Raw genomic sequence first — 14,224 nt, 5'->3', positions numbered from 1 at the left:
CATCCTTGGGAACAACCCTGCCCTGGCTCCAGAGCCACTAAATGGAAAACCCCTGCAGTGCCATCTCCCATGTCTATTTTCTAATTTCTGCTGCTCCCCTCAAAGTTAGAAGCATTTGTAACCAGACAGAGTGTGCAGACATGGAGCAAGTTTCCCCTATCCCTCCTGCAGCCCCTCTGTCATGCCCTGCTATCCAGTCCTAGGCTTCCCATGCAGTGCTTCTGGGCCACCTTGCTGCTGATCCACAGTATCCTCACTATTCCAGTCTGAGTTCCACCCCTAGAATTCTGCCAATGCATTTCACTTCTATCCACTCACACCCCTGCTGTTCCAGGCTTGGGATTTTCATGAGCCACTGATAATCTTCACACACTGCGGAGACTGCTCTAAGGAAATATGGGATTACATTTGGGAGACACAGGCAAGATTTGTTCACTGTGAATATCAATAGCTGGGCAGGCATCTGGTGACCGTAAGATCCCTTTGGTGTGTGCGTGAAGGTGGCTGATATTTTGCGACATCTGGACAGACTTCCGGTGAGTTCTGGGGAGCAGGCTGTGGCCATGGTACATACTAGTACCAGTGACACTGGGAGCTCAGGAAGCTAAATTTAGATTTAGGTACTTCCGTACCTGTTAAGTTTTATAAAACATCTAAAAGAGCCTATCATAGTGTTTAAACAGCACAGCTTCTGCCAAGGAAACCTGTGCCTCCTTAATCTATTAGAATTCTGTCATTAAAGTAAAGGGTATAGGAGAACTGGTTGATGTAATTTATTGGACTTTCAAAGTCTTTGACAATGTCCTTCAGAAGGGGTTGTAAAGGAAATTGAGTAGTCATGGTATGAAAGGCAAAGTGTTGTCATGGATCAGAAATTGGTTAAGGTACTGACTCTGCAAAGACTTCCACATATGCTGTGCTTTACTACTGTGAGTAGTCTTCCTGAGATCATTGGAACTACTCACAGCAGTGAAGTTAAGCACATGCATAAGTATTTGCAGAGTTGGGGCTTAAGAGACAGAAAACAAAGAGAAGGAATGCTTGGTTCACTTTCATAGTTGAAATAAGTTAACAGCTGGCTGCCCCAGGGCTTTGTGCTAGGACCAGTGTTGTTTAATGTATTAGTTATCTGGAAAAGGGGTGTAAGTACTGAGGAAGCAAAATTTTCAGATAAAACAAAATTATTAAGACTAGTCAAGGCTGGAGAAGACTAACTTCAGAAGGACCTAACCAAGTTACACAAATAAGCAGCATGATGGCAAATGAAATTCCATGTTGATAAATGCAAAGAGAATGTTAAAAATAATTGTAATGCCATTCTCTAAATTAATGGCATGCCCTCACCTGTAACATGGTGTGCAGTTCTGGTCATCCCATCTCAGAGTGTTGCAGTAATGGAGGTGCTTGGTTCAGGACGCATAATGAGAATGATTAGAGACCTGGATAAACTTCCATATGAAGAGAAGTTGAAAGGCATGGGACTGTTTATCTTAGCAAGGAGATGAACACAGTACAGTAGGCAGGAGGAAGAGGAAAGAGGTCAATGAGGATAGCTGGAGGGGAATGGAATCAGCCAGGCGTACTTACAATAGTTTTTCAGTACAATTACAATACAGTTTTTCAGGTTAACTTTTGTACTAGTTGTGATGGGATCCCCGGGGTACAGCCTGGGACCACGGGACTGCTGTGCCCCCTTAACTGTCCAGCCCGAGCTGTCTCTCATAATGCTTTGCTAGTGACAAACAGCAAACCCCTCCAGATGCTGTTATCACTCAGGATAACCGCATGCGGAGCCCCACACCCAGCTAGATTGTATGAATGCTCCCAGAGCCACTCATGAATCACACAGAGAAAGGCACCAGCTGAATCCCCACCAGCTCCCAGCCTTGTACAACAGGAACGTACCATCTTGCACTGCTCGTCTTGAGCAGTGCAAATGTATTAATTGGTTCACCACTTCATCAAAGGCAAGTGGATATACACTAGCCTTTGCATACCTGAGCAGATTCACCAGACACTTCAGGCAAACTTACTGATAAAGATAAACAGTTAAATAAATTTATTGACTACAAAACATAGATTTTAAGTGATTATAAGTGATAGGCAAAAAGTCAGAGTGGTTACTAAAATAAAATAAAATATAAGCGCGCAGTCTAAACTCTCAACCCTATTAGCCTGGGCAAAATCTAGATTAAGCAGTTTTTCTCAGCCCACTGGATATTGCAGTTCATAGTACACAGGTTTCACCCTTGAAACCTAGGCCAGTCCCCTCTGTTGGAGTCTTCGGAATGTCCTTGTTGCCTGCAGCATAGGTGGGGGAAGGAGAAAGGCCAAGTATGGGGCCACTGTGTTCTGTTTTATACTCTTAGTCTCATGTGCTTGGAGAGTACAAGTCCAGGCATGTCTGGTGGGCATTTCTGAGACCCCAGGCAAGGCTGAGCAATTCCCCTAGTGTGGCCTTATGCAGGTGAGTCATTGAATTGTAGCTTCCTTGCTAGGCAATGGCTGTTGATGGGCTGTTTGACACCCAACTGGGCATTGCTTACTTTCCTTGGCATTGTCTCTGGAGAGCTAGTATCTAGGCGCTTCCCAAACCCACAGCATATTTTAGTGACAACCATGCAGCACATTCTCATAACCTCATATACGTTGATGATATACATATTTAGATGGAACAGTGGGTTTCAGCAGATCATAACCTTTCCCGTGAGACCTCACGTGGCATGCTTTATATGTAAGATCACAATTATATATAAATGAGGAATATGGGGGTTACAGGGCACATTCCCATGGTATAGAATGTCACAATACTCATATGAATAAATACATGAAGTTGCTAGATTCATGTATGTTTGAGTTATGATTCAGGGATTTTTTCCCCATTCCTAATTATCTCTGGTTACTAAAGAGAGTAACTTCACTGGCCCTTCAGGAGCTACAACCAGAAGTAACTCACAGGCCTGATCTACACTCCAAAATAGTGCTGTTTCATCAATGATTTTGGCAGAATCAATGGTGATCACAGCTTGCTCATGTGTGCACGTACAGCTGCACCATAGGTATCATCAGCTCAACTAAATCAGCTGTTTAAACAGTGCTATATCCTTGTGTAGACAAGTCCTAGGGGAGAAAGGGCAATTCTTGAGTTTCCACTAGTGATCAAAGAACAAGAAAAATTAGGTGGGAGAGAGAAGCCACCCCAACCGCAAGAGTTATTCCATTAAGAGCCACACTTGCAGAACTTGGGTGTCACATCATCCAGGCAGTAGAGCTACAGCCCAGTTCTGAGATGGGAAGAGTTATCTAGATTTATTTTCAAGTCATTTTCTCTCTGTTTCAGCATGAACGGGACAAGCTGCAAGCAGCTAAGGAGAAACTGGTATGGGAGATGGACCTTCTCCGGGAATCAGTCTCTGCCGCTGAGACTCGGGCAAACATAGCAGCAAAGATGAGCCGCTCCCTAGAACAAGAGCTTCAAACAACCCTCTCTGCCCTGAAAATGAAAAGTGAGGAAGCAGAGACTCAGCAGGAGGGAATCCAGACATTGCAGAAGGAGGCTGCCTTGGGGAAGGCTTTGCAGGAAAATCTGGGTCACCTGACTCTTGCCTTAAGCCAGAGAGATGGAGAAATGAAAACACTGCAAGAACAGATTAGAGAGCTGGAGCAGCAGAGAGAAATGCAAAGAACAGCTCTAGATCACCTTACTAAAGACCTAGAGGAGAAGGACAGAGAGGTGGAATCCCAACAAGAACAGATTCAGGAACTAGAGAATCAGAGGGAAATGCAGAAGGCTGCTCTAGAACAACTGACTTTAAACCTAGAGGAGAAAGTAAAGGAAATTAAATTCCAGGAAGAGAAAATCCAGACTCTGGAAGAACATGGAAGATCACAAATGAAAGCACTGCTGGAGGATCTAGATCTGATCAAAGCAGACTTGAGAGGAAAAGACTGTGAGCTTATGTCTCAGAAAAAGGTAGCTGAAGAGTTGAAAGAGGAGGAGAAAAAGCAGGTGAAGGTTCTGCGCACAAGCCTAGAACACATGAAAGCAATTCTTGGGGACAAAGAGAGTGAGATCGAATCACAGCGGGAGCAGATAAGGATTTTCCAGCAGTATGAGGATCAGCAGGAGGGAGAGCTACAGGACCTGCGGGAGAAAGTAAAACAGATGACCCTCACTCTGACTCAGAGAGATCAAGAGCTTGAATCACAACAAAAGCAAATTCAGAACATTAAGGAAGAGATGGAAATGAAACTAAAGCCTCTTTGTGAACATCTGGAGCAAACACAAGCAGCCTTAAAAGACAAAGACAGAGAGCTCGAATTCCAAATGCAGCAAATACAGAAACATGAGGAAGAAGCAGAAGGGCAGATGAAGGTTTTACAGAGAGATTTAGAATATGCCAAGGCAGCACTAAAGGAGAGAGATGGAATGATTAAGTCTCAGAAAGAGCAGATCTGGACACTCCAAAAACAAGAAAGAGAAGCTGAGCAACAGGTGAAAACTCTTGACAATCTTGAAGCAATATTAAGGGAGCGAGAGCAGGAAATTGAATCCCTGCAAAAGCAATATGAGGAGCACAAGACAGAGGAGAAGAAGCAGGCAAGAGCCATGCAAGCAAATCTTCAACAAGCACAGGTGACTCTGAGGGAGAGAGAGAGGGAAATAGAGGCCCTTGAGGAAGGAATCCATAAGCTTCAGCAGCACGAGGAAGATGCAGTGACACAGACTAAGGCTGTCTTGAAGACACTTGAATATACCAAATCATCTCTACAAGCCAGGGACCAGGAGATAGAGTCTTTGCAAGGGCATGTCAAGGAGCTCTTAGGGCAGAAAGAGCTAGAAGAAAAGTGTGTCAGGAGCTTACAGCAGGATCTAGACAGAATGAGCCAAATAGTGAAGGAGAAGGATGTAGAACTCCTCAAGCAGGCAGAGCAAATTAGCATATACCAGTTTCAAGAAGAAAGCATGCAGGTGGCACTAAAGTCCTGCCAGAACAAAGCAAGTTGTCTAGAGGAAGTTGTAAGAGAGCGAGAGTGGGAGAATGAGACTCTCATTCAACAGCTCCAGCACCAAGAGGAAGAGCAGGAGACCCTGCACCATCTCCAGCTTATGCAGTCTGAGAAGGAGGAGAGACATCACAGAGAGAGAGAGCAGCTTCTAGAAGAAGCCCTGAACAAGAGGGAACTGGAGATCAAGGCCCAAGGTAAGCAAAGACAACTGGAAGAGGAGGAGGCGAAGGGTCTTCAAGAAAATCTCCAGCATCTCCAGCAGACACTGGCCAAAAAGGATGAGGAAATCAAACACCAGAGAGAGAGAGTCAGGTGCCTGGAGGAAACTCTGAGAGGGAGAGAGCAGGAGCTGAGGACACAGGGCGAACTCCTGAAGCAGCTCACCTCAGCTCTGCAAAGGAGAGCTGGTGAAGGGGAGACCCTAAAGAGCCAAATCCAGAAACTCCTGATATGGGAGACAGAGGAGGCAGCCCAGAGGAAGGTTCTCCAGGAGAGAGACCAGCAGTTGGAAAGGCAGAAGGTGTGGATCCAACAACTGGAAGAGGAGAAGAAAGTGAAGGATCAGGAACTGGAGCATATGGTGGCTGTTCTGAAGCAGACTGAGAGTGTGGAGATAGAATGGAGGGAGAAAGCACAGGCCTTCGCTTTGTCCCTGGCCCAGAGCGAAGCAGCCAGTAGGACCCTGAGGGAGGAAATGGCTGTCCTACAGAGCATGGTATCAGAGCGGGATAAGGATCGGCTTCATCTTCAGGTAGGCAGTTTGGTGGGTGACTTGCATGAAAAGGATGGCTGTCTGTGTCTGTCTGAGGGATCCATTGGCACTTTGCTTCAAATGACAGATGTTCAGTCCAGAAGGAACCATTATGATCATCTAGTCCAGTGGTTTCCAACCTTTTTACTCCCAAGATCACTTTTTGAATTTAAGGGCAACCCAGGATCTACCCCACCCCTTCCCCAATGCCCCGCCCCTTTCTCCAAAGCTCCACCCCACTCACTCCATTCCCCCCCCCCATCACTCGCTCTCCCCCACCCTCACTCACTTTCACCGGGCTGGGGTAGGGGATTGGGGTTCAGGAGGGTGCGCGGGCTCTGGGCTGGAACCAAGGGGTTTGCAGTGTGGGAGGGGGCTCTGGGCTGAGTCTAGGGCTGGGGTTTGGGGTGCAGGAGAGGGCTCTGGTCTGGGACAAAGTGTTGGAGTGCAGGAGCGGATGCAAGATGTGGCCTCTGGGAGGGGGCTCTGGTCTGGGACAGAGTGTTGGGGTGCAGGAGGGGATATGGCTCTGGGAGTGGGGTCAGGGCTGGGGTTGAGCTGCAGGAAGGGGTTTGGGGTGCTACGTCTGGGAAGGGGCTCAGTGCTGAGGTTTGGGGTGCGGCCTCCTGCCGGACAGCACTTACCGCTAAGGCAGGCTCCTTGCCCAGCCCCACGCTGCTCCTGGAAGGGACCAATGGACTCCTGTGGCCCCTGGGGGGTCGGGCAGCACGTGGCTCTGCGCGCTGCCCCTCTCTGCAAGCACCAGCCCCGCAGCTCCCTGTTCCCGGCCAATGGGAGCTGCGGGAGCAGTGCTTGCAGGCAGGAGCAGTGTGCGGAGGGAGACACCCGCCAGCTGGGCCGTACTGGCCACTTCTGGGAGCGGCATGGGGGTGGGGCAGGCAGGGAGCCGGTCTTAGTGGCAGCCCCGCTGTGCCGCAGGAGATGACGATTGACTAAAAGACCCTCTAGGATTGCGATCGACCGGTTGGTGAGCACAGATCTAGTCTGACCTCCTGCACAGCACAGGCCAGAGAACCTCATCCAGTGTTTTCTGTATTGAGCCTGTAGATTCTGGCTGAGTTAGAGGGAAACTTTTAAAAAGTGACCTCCAATTTCAGTGTAAAGACTTCAAGTGGTGGAGAATCCACTACAGCCCTTGGTAATCTTTCCAGTGGTAAATTATCACCCTCATATTAAAACTAAACAGAGCTCCACAATGATGGATGTGGGTGCTTTCAGCCGCTCAGCTCTGCCATGTCCAGGCAGGTTTAACTGTCACACATCTGGTTGTCTAGCAGCTACTGACCATGGACTGCCGACCCCCACCCCTCTGGAGGAAACCAGGCACTTCGGACCAGCCGAGAACCAAGAGTTGTTTGCCTGGGAAAAGGGACAGAGGAGGGAGAAGGAGCAGGTTGAGTGAGTTAAGTGCGGTCTGTGAGAAGCAGGAACGCTGCTGAACTGGCGGCTGTGAGAGGGAGCCTGGGCTCCAGTCAGACTCGGATGGACTTGGCTATAGCTTCCCATTCTCTGTGCTCACCTAAAGGCTTTCTGTGCTGTATTACAGACATTTAACAAGTCTTCTGTTTTACAATGTTGTCTGAGAGTCACTCCAGTCTAAAGAGGTTGGGGATGCATTGCTCTCTTTGGATGTGCAAGTCTCCCTTCAGGGGTCCAGTGCGAGTGGACTCGCTGAGGGGAGCTCACGGAGTGAGGCAGGCATGCTGAAGGCTCAGAGGTGTGGTCCCAGGTGGCAATGGAGGCTCAAAGGGCTTAGCCCCACAGAGAGAGTGCAACCCTTGAAGAGGACTGACACACGAAAGGGGGTTCCTCCCAGGAACTGTATAGAGCCAAGGGAGAGAGCACTGGGCCTGTGGTACCATGACAACTGGTAGCGGTGGGTGGGTCAGCAGTCCATGGTCATTAGTTGCTAGGCAGCTAGATGTCTGGGTCATTGTGTTTTGGGTTCTCCATGGCCATGGGGCCCAGGCAGCTAGGCGACCGTCACACCTGGACTTCTGGGTCTCTGCAAAGAGTAATCGCCCTTCCCCCACCGTCTGGGTACACATGCAGCAAATGGGAAACTGCGGCACCCACAATTCTCATCCAAAGCACTAGGAGAAATTGGAGAGACCCATACCTTCCCAGTCACCTGGGCTAGGGAACCTGTTGCTCTGTGTTTCCTGTGCCTCCTGGTGCATGTGCACCTGCTCTGTGTTCTCAGCACCATAAACTTTTGGCAGTTGGTGCATTGTTCATCCTCTGCCACCCAGTTTTGACTCAGTGCAGCAGAACCATTCCATCTGCCTCAGAGCTGATATTGCCCTTAACACTGGAGATGTGGAAAGGATTTCATAACCCTCCTGGAGGTATTCCAGGAAATATTAAATCTGGCACAAGAACAGCCCAGAGTTTCCCAAAGAACAAAGCCTCAGAACAGAAGCTTGGATCAGCCAGAAACACTAAATGCCACTATTAGATGAGAGTTCTGCCAGTGCAGGCCTAGCCCCATCCACTGATCCCAGTCAGGTGCTTCACCACTGACACGTCCTGCACCTTCACCATGAAGGCCAGAGACCCCAGACTTTGATGTAGTTCATGTGATGCTTCTTGGAGTGCCCAGGACTGAGTCACCTTGTTATCCTCCTGCCTGTAACGAGAGAGAGACTTGCTGATGCTTAACTGTGCTCCCTGACACGACCAGTTTGCTAACCACCCAGTGTACTCAGGGCTCTGCTAGCACTCACTCTGCTTTGCAGGTTAACAGTAGGTTCACCCCCAGTCCCTGAGCCCCTCCTGTAGTATCCAGCCCCGTCACTGGATGGGGGGAGGGATAGCTCAGTGGTTTGAGCATTGGCCTCTAAACCCAGGGTTGTGAGTTCAGTCCTTGAGGGGGCCATTTAAGGTTCTGGGGGAAAAAAAATTGGGGATTGTTCCTGCTTCAGCAGTGGGTTGGACTAGATGATCTCCTGAGGTCCCTTCCCACCCTGATATTCTATGATTCTATGACACTATGAGAGTTGCTCTCCCCAAAGGAATAGTATACACAGCACTTGACTGGTACAACTCAGGTTCAGGTCTTTGATATCATCACAGAACTGAGATACATTTAGAGTGAGAACAATCACAAGTTTATCATCACATGCTAAGATTTCAGAGATAGTGAGTAGTACATATAAAACAAAAGTATAACGTGCTTCCTAGAGATAAAATTTAACAGGCTAAGCCAGTGGTTCTCAACTGTGGTCCACCGCTTGTTCAGGGAAAGCCCCTGGCATGCTGGGCTGGTTTGTTTACTTGCCATGTCCGCAGGTTTGGCTGATCGCGGCTCCCACTAACCACGGTTCTCCGGGAAGCGGTGCAGGCCGAGGGATGTGCTGACCACCCTTCCTGCAGCCCCCATTGGCCTGGAGCAGTGAACCGCGGCCAGTGGGAGCTGCGATCGGCCAAACCTGCGGACGCGGCAGGTAAACAAACCGGCCCGGTGCCGCAGGGGCTTTCCTTGGACAAACAGTGGACCACAGTTGAGAACCACTGGGCCAAGCCCTTGTCTAAAGTAGTTTTATTTCACCTAAAGCAATCTCCCAATATGTCCAACCAATCTTGTTGGGAATCCTTTTTCATGAATGCAAAAAAGCATTGTCCTTTTTTCTTCCTCAGTGAAGGATAACAAAATGTCTTTTTTCTTCTCCTTATACTCTCCAAAACTCATTGTTTTGTCCCCAGAGTCAGGACAACCTCCCTACCCCCTCCCTGATATGCTGGCTCCATGCTGTCTTCACATCCTGATGATGACGTCATATGCAAATAGGTTTCCATTATGTTGGCTTATAATGCTTGTTTTACATGTGAACCAAGGCAGACTGATGAATATACATCCTGTGTCTGGTGAAAACCTGCTTGTCAACCCTGCTTTGATTTAGACTTTATTTTCCTGTACATCTTTACAACTTAAATATCTGTACATATATCTCACAAAGATTATGAGGATCGGTATGACATAAGCTTTTATTAGGGACCTCACATGACCCTGTTTGGTCATACTATGAAAGCATTGTGAATTTGTCAGGTCTAATAGGAGTTTCTGTTGTAGAACAGTGATCCCAGCACCAGCTGGCATTGAGATATTCTCAGGTCACAGTTACTTGCAATCAGTGTGCCTCAATGCTTGCAATCAGTGTGCTCCAGGGACCTCCAGTCCACTCAATGAGAACACAAGAATGACCATACTGGGTCAGACCAAAGGAACACGTAGCCCAGGATCCTGTCTTCTGACAGTGGCCAATGCCAGGTGCCCCAGAGGGAATTAACAGAACAGGTAATCAAGTGATCCATCCCGTCGCCCATTCCCAGCTTCTGACAGACAGAGGCTAGGGACACCATTCCTGCCCATCCTGGCTAATAGCCACTGATGGACCTATCCTTCATGCATTTATCTAGTTCTTTTTTTAACCCTGTTATAGTCTTGGCCTTCACAACATCCTCTGGCAAAGAGTTCCACAGATTGACTGTGTGTTGTGTGAAGAAAAACTTCCTTGTGTTTGTTTTAAACCTGCTGTGTATTAATTTCATTTGGTGACACCTAGTTCTTGTGTTTTGAGAAAGAATAAATAACACTTCCTTATCTACTTTCTCCACACCAGTCATGATTTTGTAGACCTCTATCATATCCCCCCTTAGTCATCTCTTTTCCAAGTTGAAAAGTCCCAGTCTTATTAATCTCTCCTCCTACAGAAGCTGTTCCATACCCTAATCATTTTTGTTGCCCTTTTCTGAACCTTTTCCAATTCCAATATATCTTTTTTGAGATGGGGCGACCACATCTGCACACAGTATTCAAGATGTGGGCGTACCATGGATTTATATGGAGGCAATGAGGCAGAACCTCTGCCCAAAATGATAAGGCAAGAGGTGCCAAGAGGTGCTAACATGGCCTTGCCATAGGCAGCTCCATTGCTGGATTCACCCTTTCTGTGTTCGTGGGGTCATTCTGGATAGCAGTATATGCTTGGCCCAGTCACTCCTGGAGCTCTGAGAGTCCTGCCTTGAGGACTGCCTTTTCATTCTGCCTCCTCAGGCTACGTGCTCTTGCTGCCCGCAGCATTCTTTGTGCTGAGCTCTGATAGATGGTGCTCCGGGCACAGAAAACTCTGGCTTCATCCGTGCTGCTCCCCCCAGCCCCGACACCTTTGCTGGTGGCTGCGGTGCAGCCAGTGTCAGTGCTTGGCGGGGCTCTGTCTTCACTTCATGGTCTAGACAGTTTGGCCAGGGCTGGCTGAGGTCAGTGCGAAGAGGAGCTGGGTGATGCAATATCTCCTGTGGAGGAGCTCCAGGACTGCAAGCTGATGGGAGGATCTAACCTTACCATGTGTCAGACAGCAGAGTCTGAGCTGAAACCAGTACATGAATTAGTAATTACTTGGGCTAGGAAATCCTGTCAGTAGGGCTGTAGCATCCTTGCTGTGGGCTGGCTGGCAGAGACTGTGTGGCATATCCCCTCAAGCTGCTGTCCAGTCTCAATTGAGGTACCAGAAAAAGTATGTCCATTTTTCCTCCGAGAGTGAGGTGGTGGAGGTGGCTGTGAGTAGGCTGGCAATACACACCGTGCTGCCCCTCTGCGCAGCAATGGCACTGAGATCCATTGGGATGAAGGGTGTACCTCACTGGCTGTGACCCTTCACGTTCAGGACTAACAGACCTTCATGGCTCTGCTGTCAAGGATCAGACCACCTAGGACCACCTGCTGGCCTGCTCCCTGACTAACTGCGCTGCTAGGCAGCCAGTGGGTCCATGTAGTGTGGTGGCAGTCGTCCCTCCCTCTCTGGGTCGGAGGGAGGCCACACTGCCTCACTGCATCACTGGGTTCCTGCCTAATATCAAGGGAATTAGTGAATCAGGTGCTAGTGCCTAGACCCGCTCAGCAGGGCAGAGCACCAAACAGTCTGGGCCCTGGGCCCTCAGACAGGACAGAGCAAGCCAGCAATCTGTCGGCTGTGCCCTCAGGCAGGGCGGAGCTAACAGGCAAACACGGGCTGTTCAGCCTAAAGTGGAGAGGCTGCCACCCCAGGGATGGAGTTGGCAGCAGGGGGTAGGGGGACCTGGGCCCACCCTACTCCACCAGGTCCCAGCCCAGGGCCCTAACAGTGGCGGTGTGTTCTGCCACTGGGTCAGTCTGGATCCAGCTGAAACATGTCGACACCAGCACTGAGCAATAACCAGTTTAAACTCTGGCTTCCCTGGCCTACTTCCTAACACAGTTCGGACTGGGGCTTCATTGTCCTGGGGTCCTCTGCCTCATTGGGGTATTCGGCCACTGGCAGTCCCACCAGCTCCTCTGCAGACTCGGTCTCCTCTGTGGTCATGGCGCTGCCCAGCTCGGCAGCAGAGTCAGAGGCCTGCAGTGAGCAAGATATGTCTGCCTCACTGGGAACAGCAGTGAGTGCCCTCTCCAGCAGGGAGCACTGCAACCCTAACTTCCAGAGGATGATCTAGGCTGTTTGTCACTCCTACAGGAGCAGCTTGCTTCAGCGCTCAGAGACCTAGAGGAGAGGGTTCCAAACAAGGCTCTGAATGGAGATGTGGATCTGCTGCTTAGAGAGGAGAGAGCAGGGAAACGGCAGGTGAGGGAGGGGAGAGTGGGCAGGGCACATGTACACATGAGAGAGGAGAAGTAAGAAGTATGTATCTGGTCTGGATTAATTCTGCCCTGGTCCTAAATCACCAGTGGTGGAGGTGCTGGAGGGTGGCTCCTGAGCCCTGTGGGGTACTGGTGCCTATGCTTTGGGAGCAGAGGGAGCGACTGATGAGCATTCCCCATCAGGCACAATGTGCTTCTCTGTAGGGCTCCCTAGCCAGCTTTGTACAGGTTCCCCGCTCTGAGCATTTGGGGCAGCATGACTGCTGCCATACCCATATGGCACAGGCTCACCGAGACTCTTCTCTGTACATCCCCCAGGCCATGGGAGAGGATGAGGAGCAGCTGGCAGCAGGGGTAGAGAGGAGACTCCTGCAGCAGCGGCTGGAACGTCTGCAGCGAGCTGTTGCAAGGCTGGAACATGACAAAACTGAGCTGGAGCAGCTCAACACCCAACTCAGGAGGACTCTAGAGCAGGTGAGCCAAGTTCCTAGCGCCCCCCAGCTCCCTTTGGCACTCTGGGATGACAGCACCCCTGTGTGCTCTGGCACTGCCTGCCCACCCCCACACACTCCAGCACTGCCAGTCCATGCCCTTCAGCAGTGCCCATCCAGGCTCTCCAGCACCGCCCGCCCACGCCCTGCGGCACCGTCCGCTCTCCAGCACCGCCCGCCCACGGCCCTGCGGCACCGCCCGCTCTCCAGCACCGCCCACCCACGCCCTGTGGCACCGCCCGCTCTCCAGCACTCCAGCACCGCCCGCCCATGCCCTGCGGCACCGCCCACTCTCCATCACCGCCTGCCCACACTCTGCGGCACCGGCCGCTCTCCAGCACCACCTGCCCACGCCCTGCGGCACCTCCCGCTCTCCAGCACCGCCCGCCCATGCCCTGCGGCACCACCCACTCTCCAGCACCGCCCACCCACGCCCTGCGGCACCGCCCACCCACACCCTGCAGCACCGCCCGCTCTCCAGCACTCCAGCACCGCCCGCCCATGCCCTGCGGCACCGCCCACTCTCCATCACCGCCTGCCCACACTCTGCGGCACCGGCCGCTCTCCAGCACCACCTGCCCACGCCCTGCGGCACCTCCCGCTCTCCAGCACCGCCCGCCCATGCCCTGCGGCACCACCCACTCTCCAGCACCGCCCACCCACGCCCTGCGGCACCGCCCGCCCACACCCTGCAGCACCGCCCGCTCTCCAGCACTCCAGCACCACCTGCCCACGCCCTCTAGCATTGCCCACGCCCTCCAGCACTGCACTCTCATGCACTCCAGCACTGCTGGCCCACCCCTCATGCACTCCAGCACTTCCTGCCCATTGCACCCACACACACTCACTCCAGCATCAGCTGGTCTTTCCCCAGAGTGAAGCCCTTTTTGCCCTACTTCCTTCCCCTGCCACCACCTGGAGGTAAGTGCCTCTGAGCGAAGAATTCAGAGTAGCAGCCGTGTTAGTCTGTATCCATAAAAAGAAAAGGAGGACTTGTGGCACCTTAGAGACTAACAAATTTATTTGAGCATAAGCTTTCGTGAGCTACAGCTCACTTCATCGGATACAACTTCTCTGCCCACCTGGTAGCCCAGGTTATTAGCTCCTTGCTCCCTGGCAGTCTGCTGTGACCCTTTCTCTGTGTCCTGCGTGCAGGTGGAGCGTGAGCGGAAGAGGCTGAAGAGGGACCGTGCTGGCTTCTCACTGCCAGATGCCTGTGGACTTCCCGTGTCTGACTCTGGGCAGAATAGGGCACCGACTTCAGGACAGGTCTGAACAGGGAGGGGAGCCTGAGCATGTGACCCTAGCAGAGTTTCACCTGCTCTGGTCTAGTCC

The 14,224-nt window shown here is 51.0% G+C and overlaps 1 protein-coding gene across 3 annotated transcripts in view; it reads left to right on the top strand.

The window, feature by feature from the left end:
• CEP250 (centrosomal protein 250) overlaps positions 1-14,224 on the top strand; it is a 114,433-nt gene that overhangs the window by 98,386 nt on the left and 1,823 nt on the right. For 2 of the 3 annotated variants that reach the window (XM_077832348.1, XM_077832346.1), the window contains exons 28-31: positions 3,341-5,761; positions 12,274-12,381; positions 12,717-12,872; positions 14,045-14,158. In XM_077832348.1, the coding sequence (XP_077688474.1) occupies positions 3,341-5,761; positions 12,274-12,381; positions 12,717-12,872; positions 14,045-14,158 (2,799 nt within the window). The remainder of the gene's footprint in view (positions 1-3,340; positions 5,762-12,273; positions 12,382-12,716; positions 12,873-14,044; positions 14,159-14,224) is intronic. The other variant, XM_077832349.1, reaches the window with a different exon arrangement.

The sequence above is a fragment of the Eretmochelys imbricata genome, chromosome 13, assembly GCF_965152235.1.
Source record: "Eretmochelys imbricata isolate rEreImb1 chromosome 13, rEreImb1.hap1, whole genome shotgun sequence".
NCBI classification, from domain to species: Eukaryota; Metazoa; Chordata; order Testudines; family Cheloniidae; genus Eretmochelys; species Eretmochelys imbricata.
This window is presented reverse-complemented; position numbering and strand designations above follow the sequence as displayed.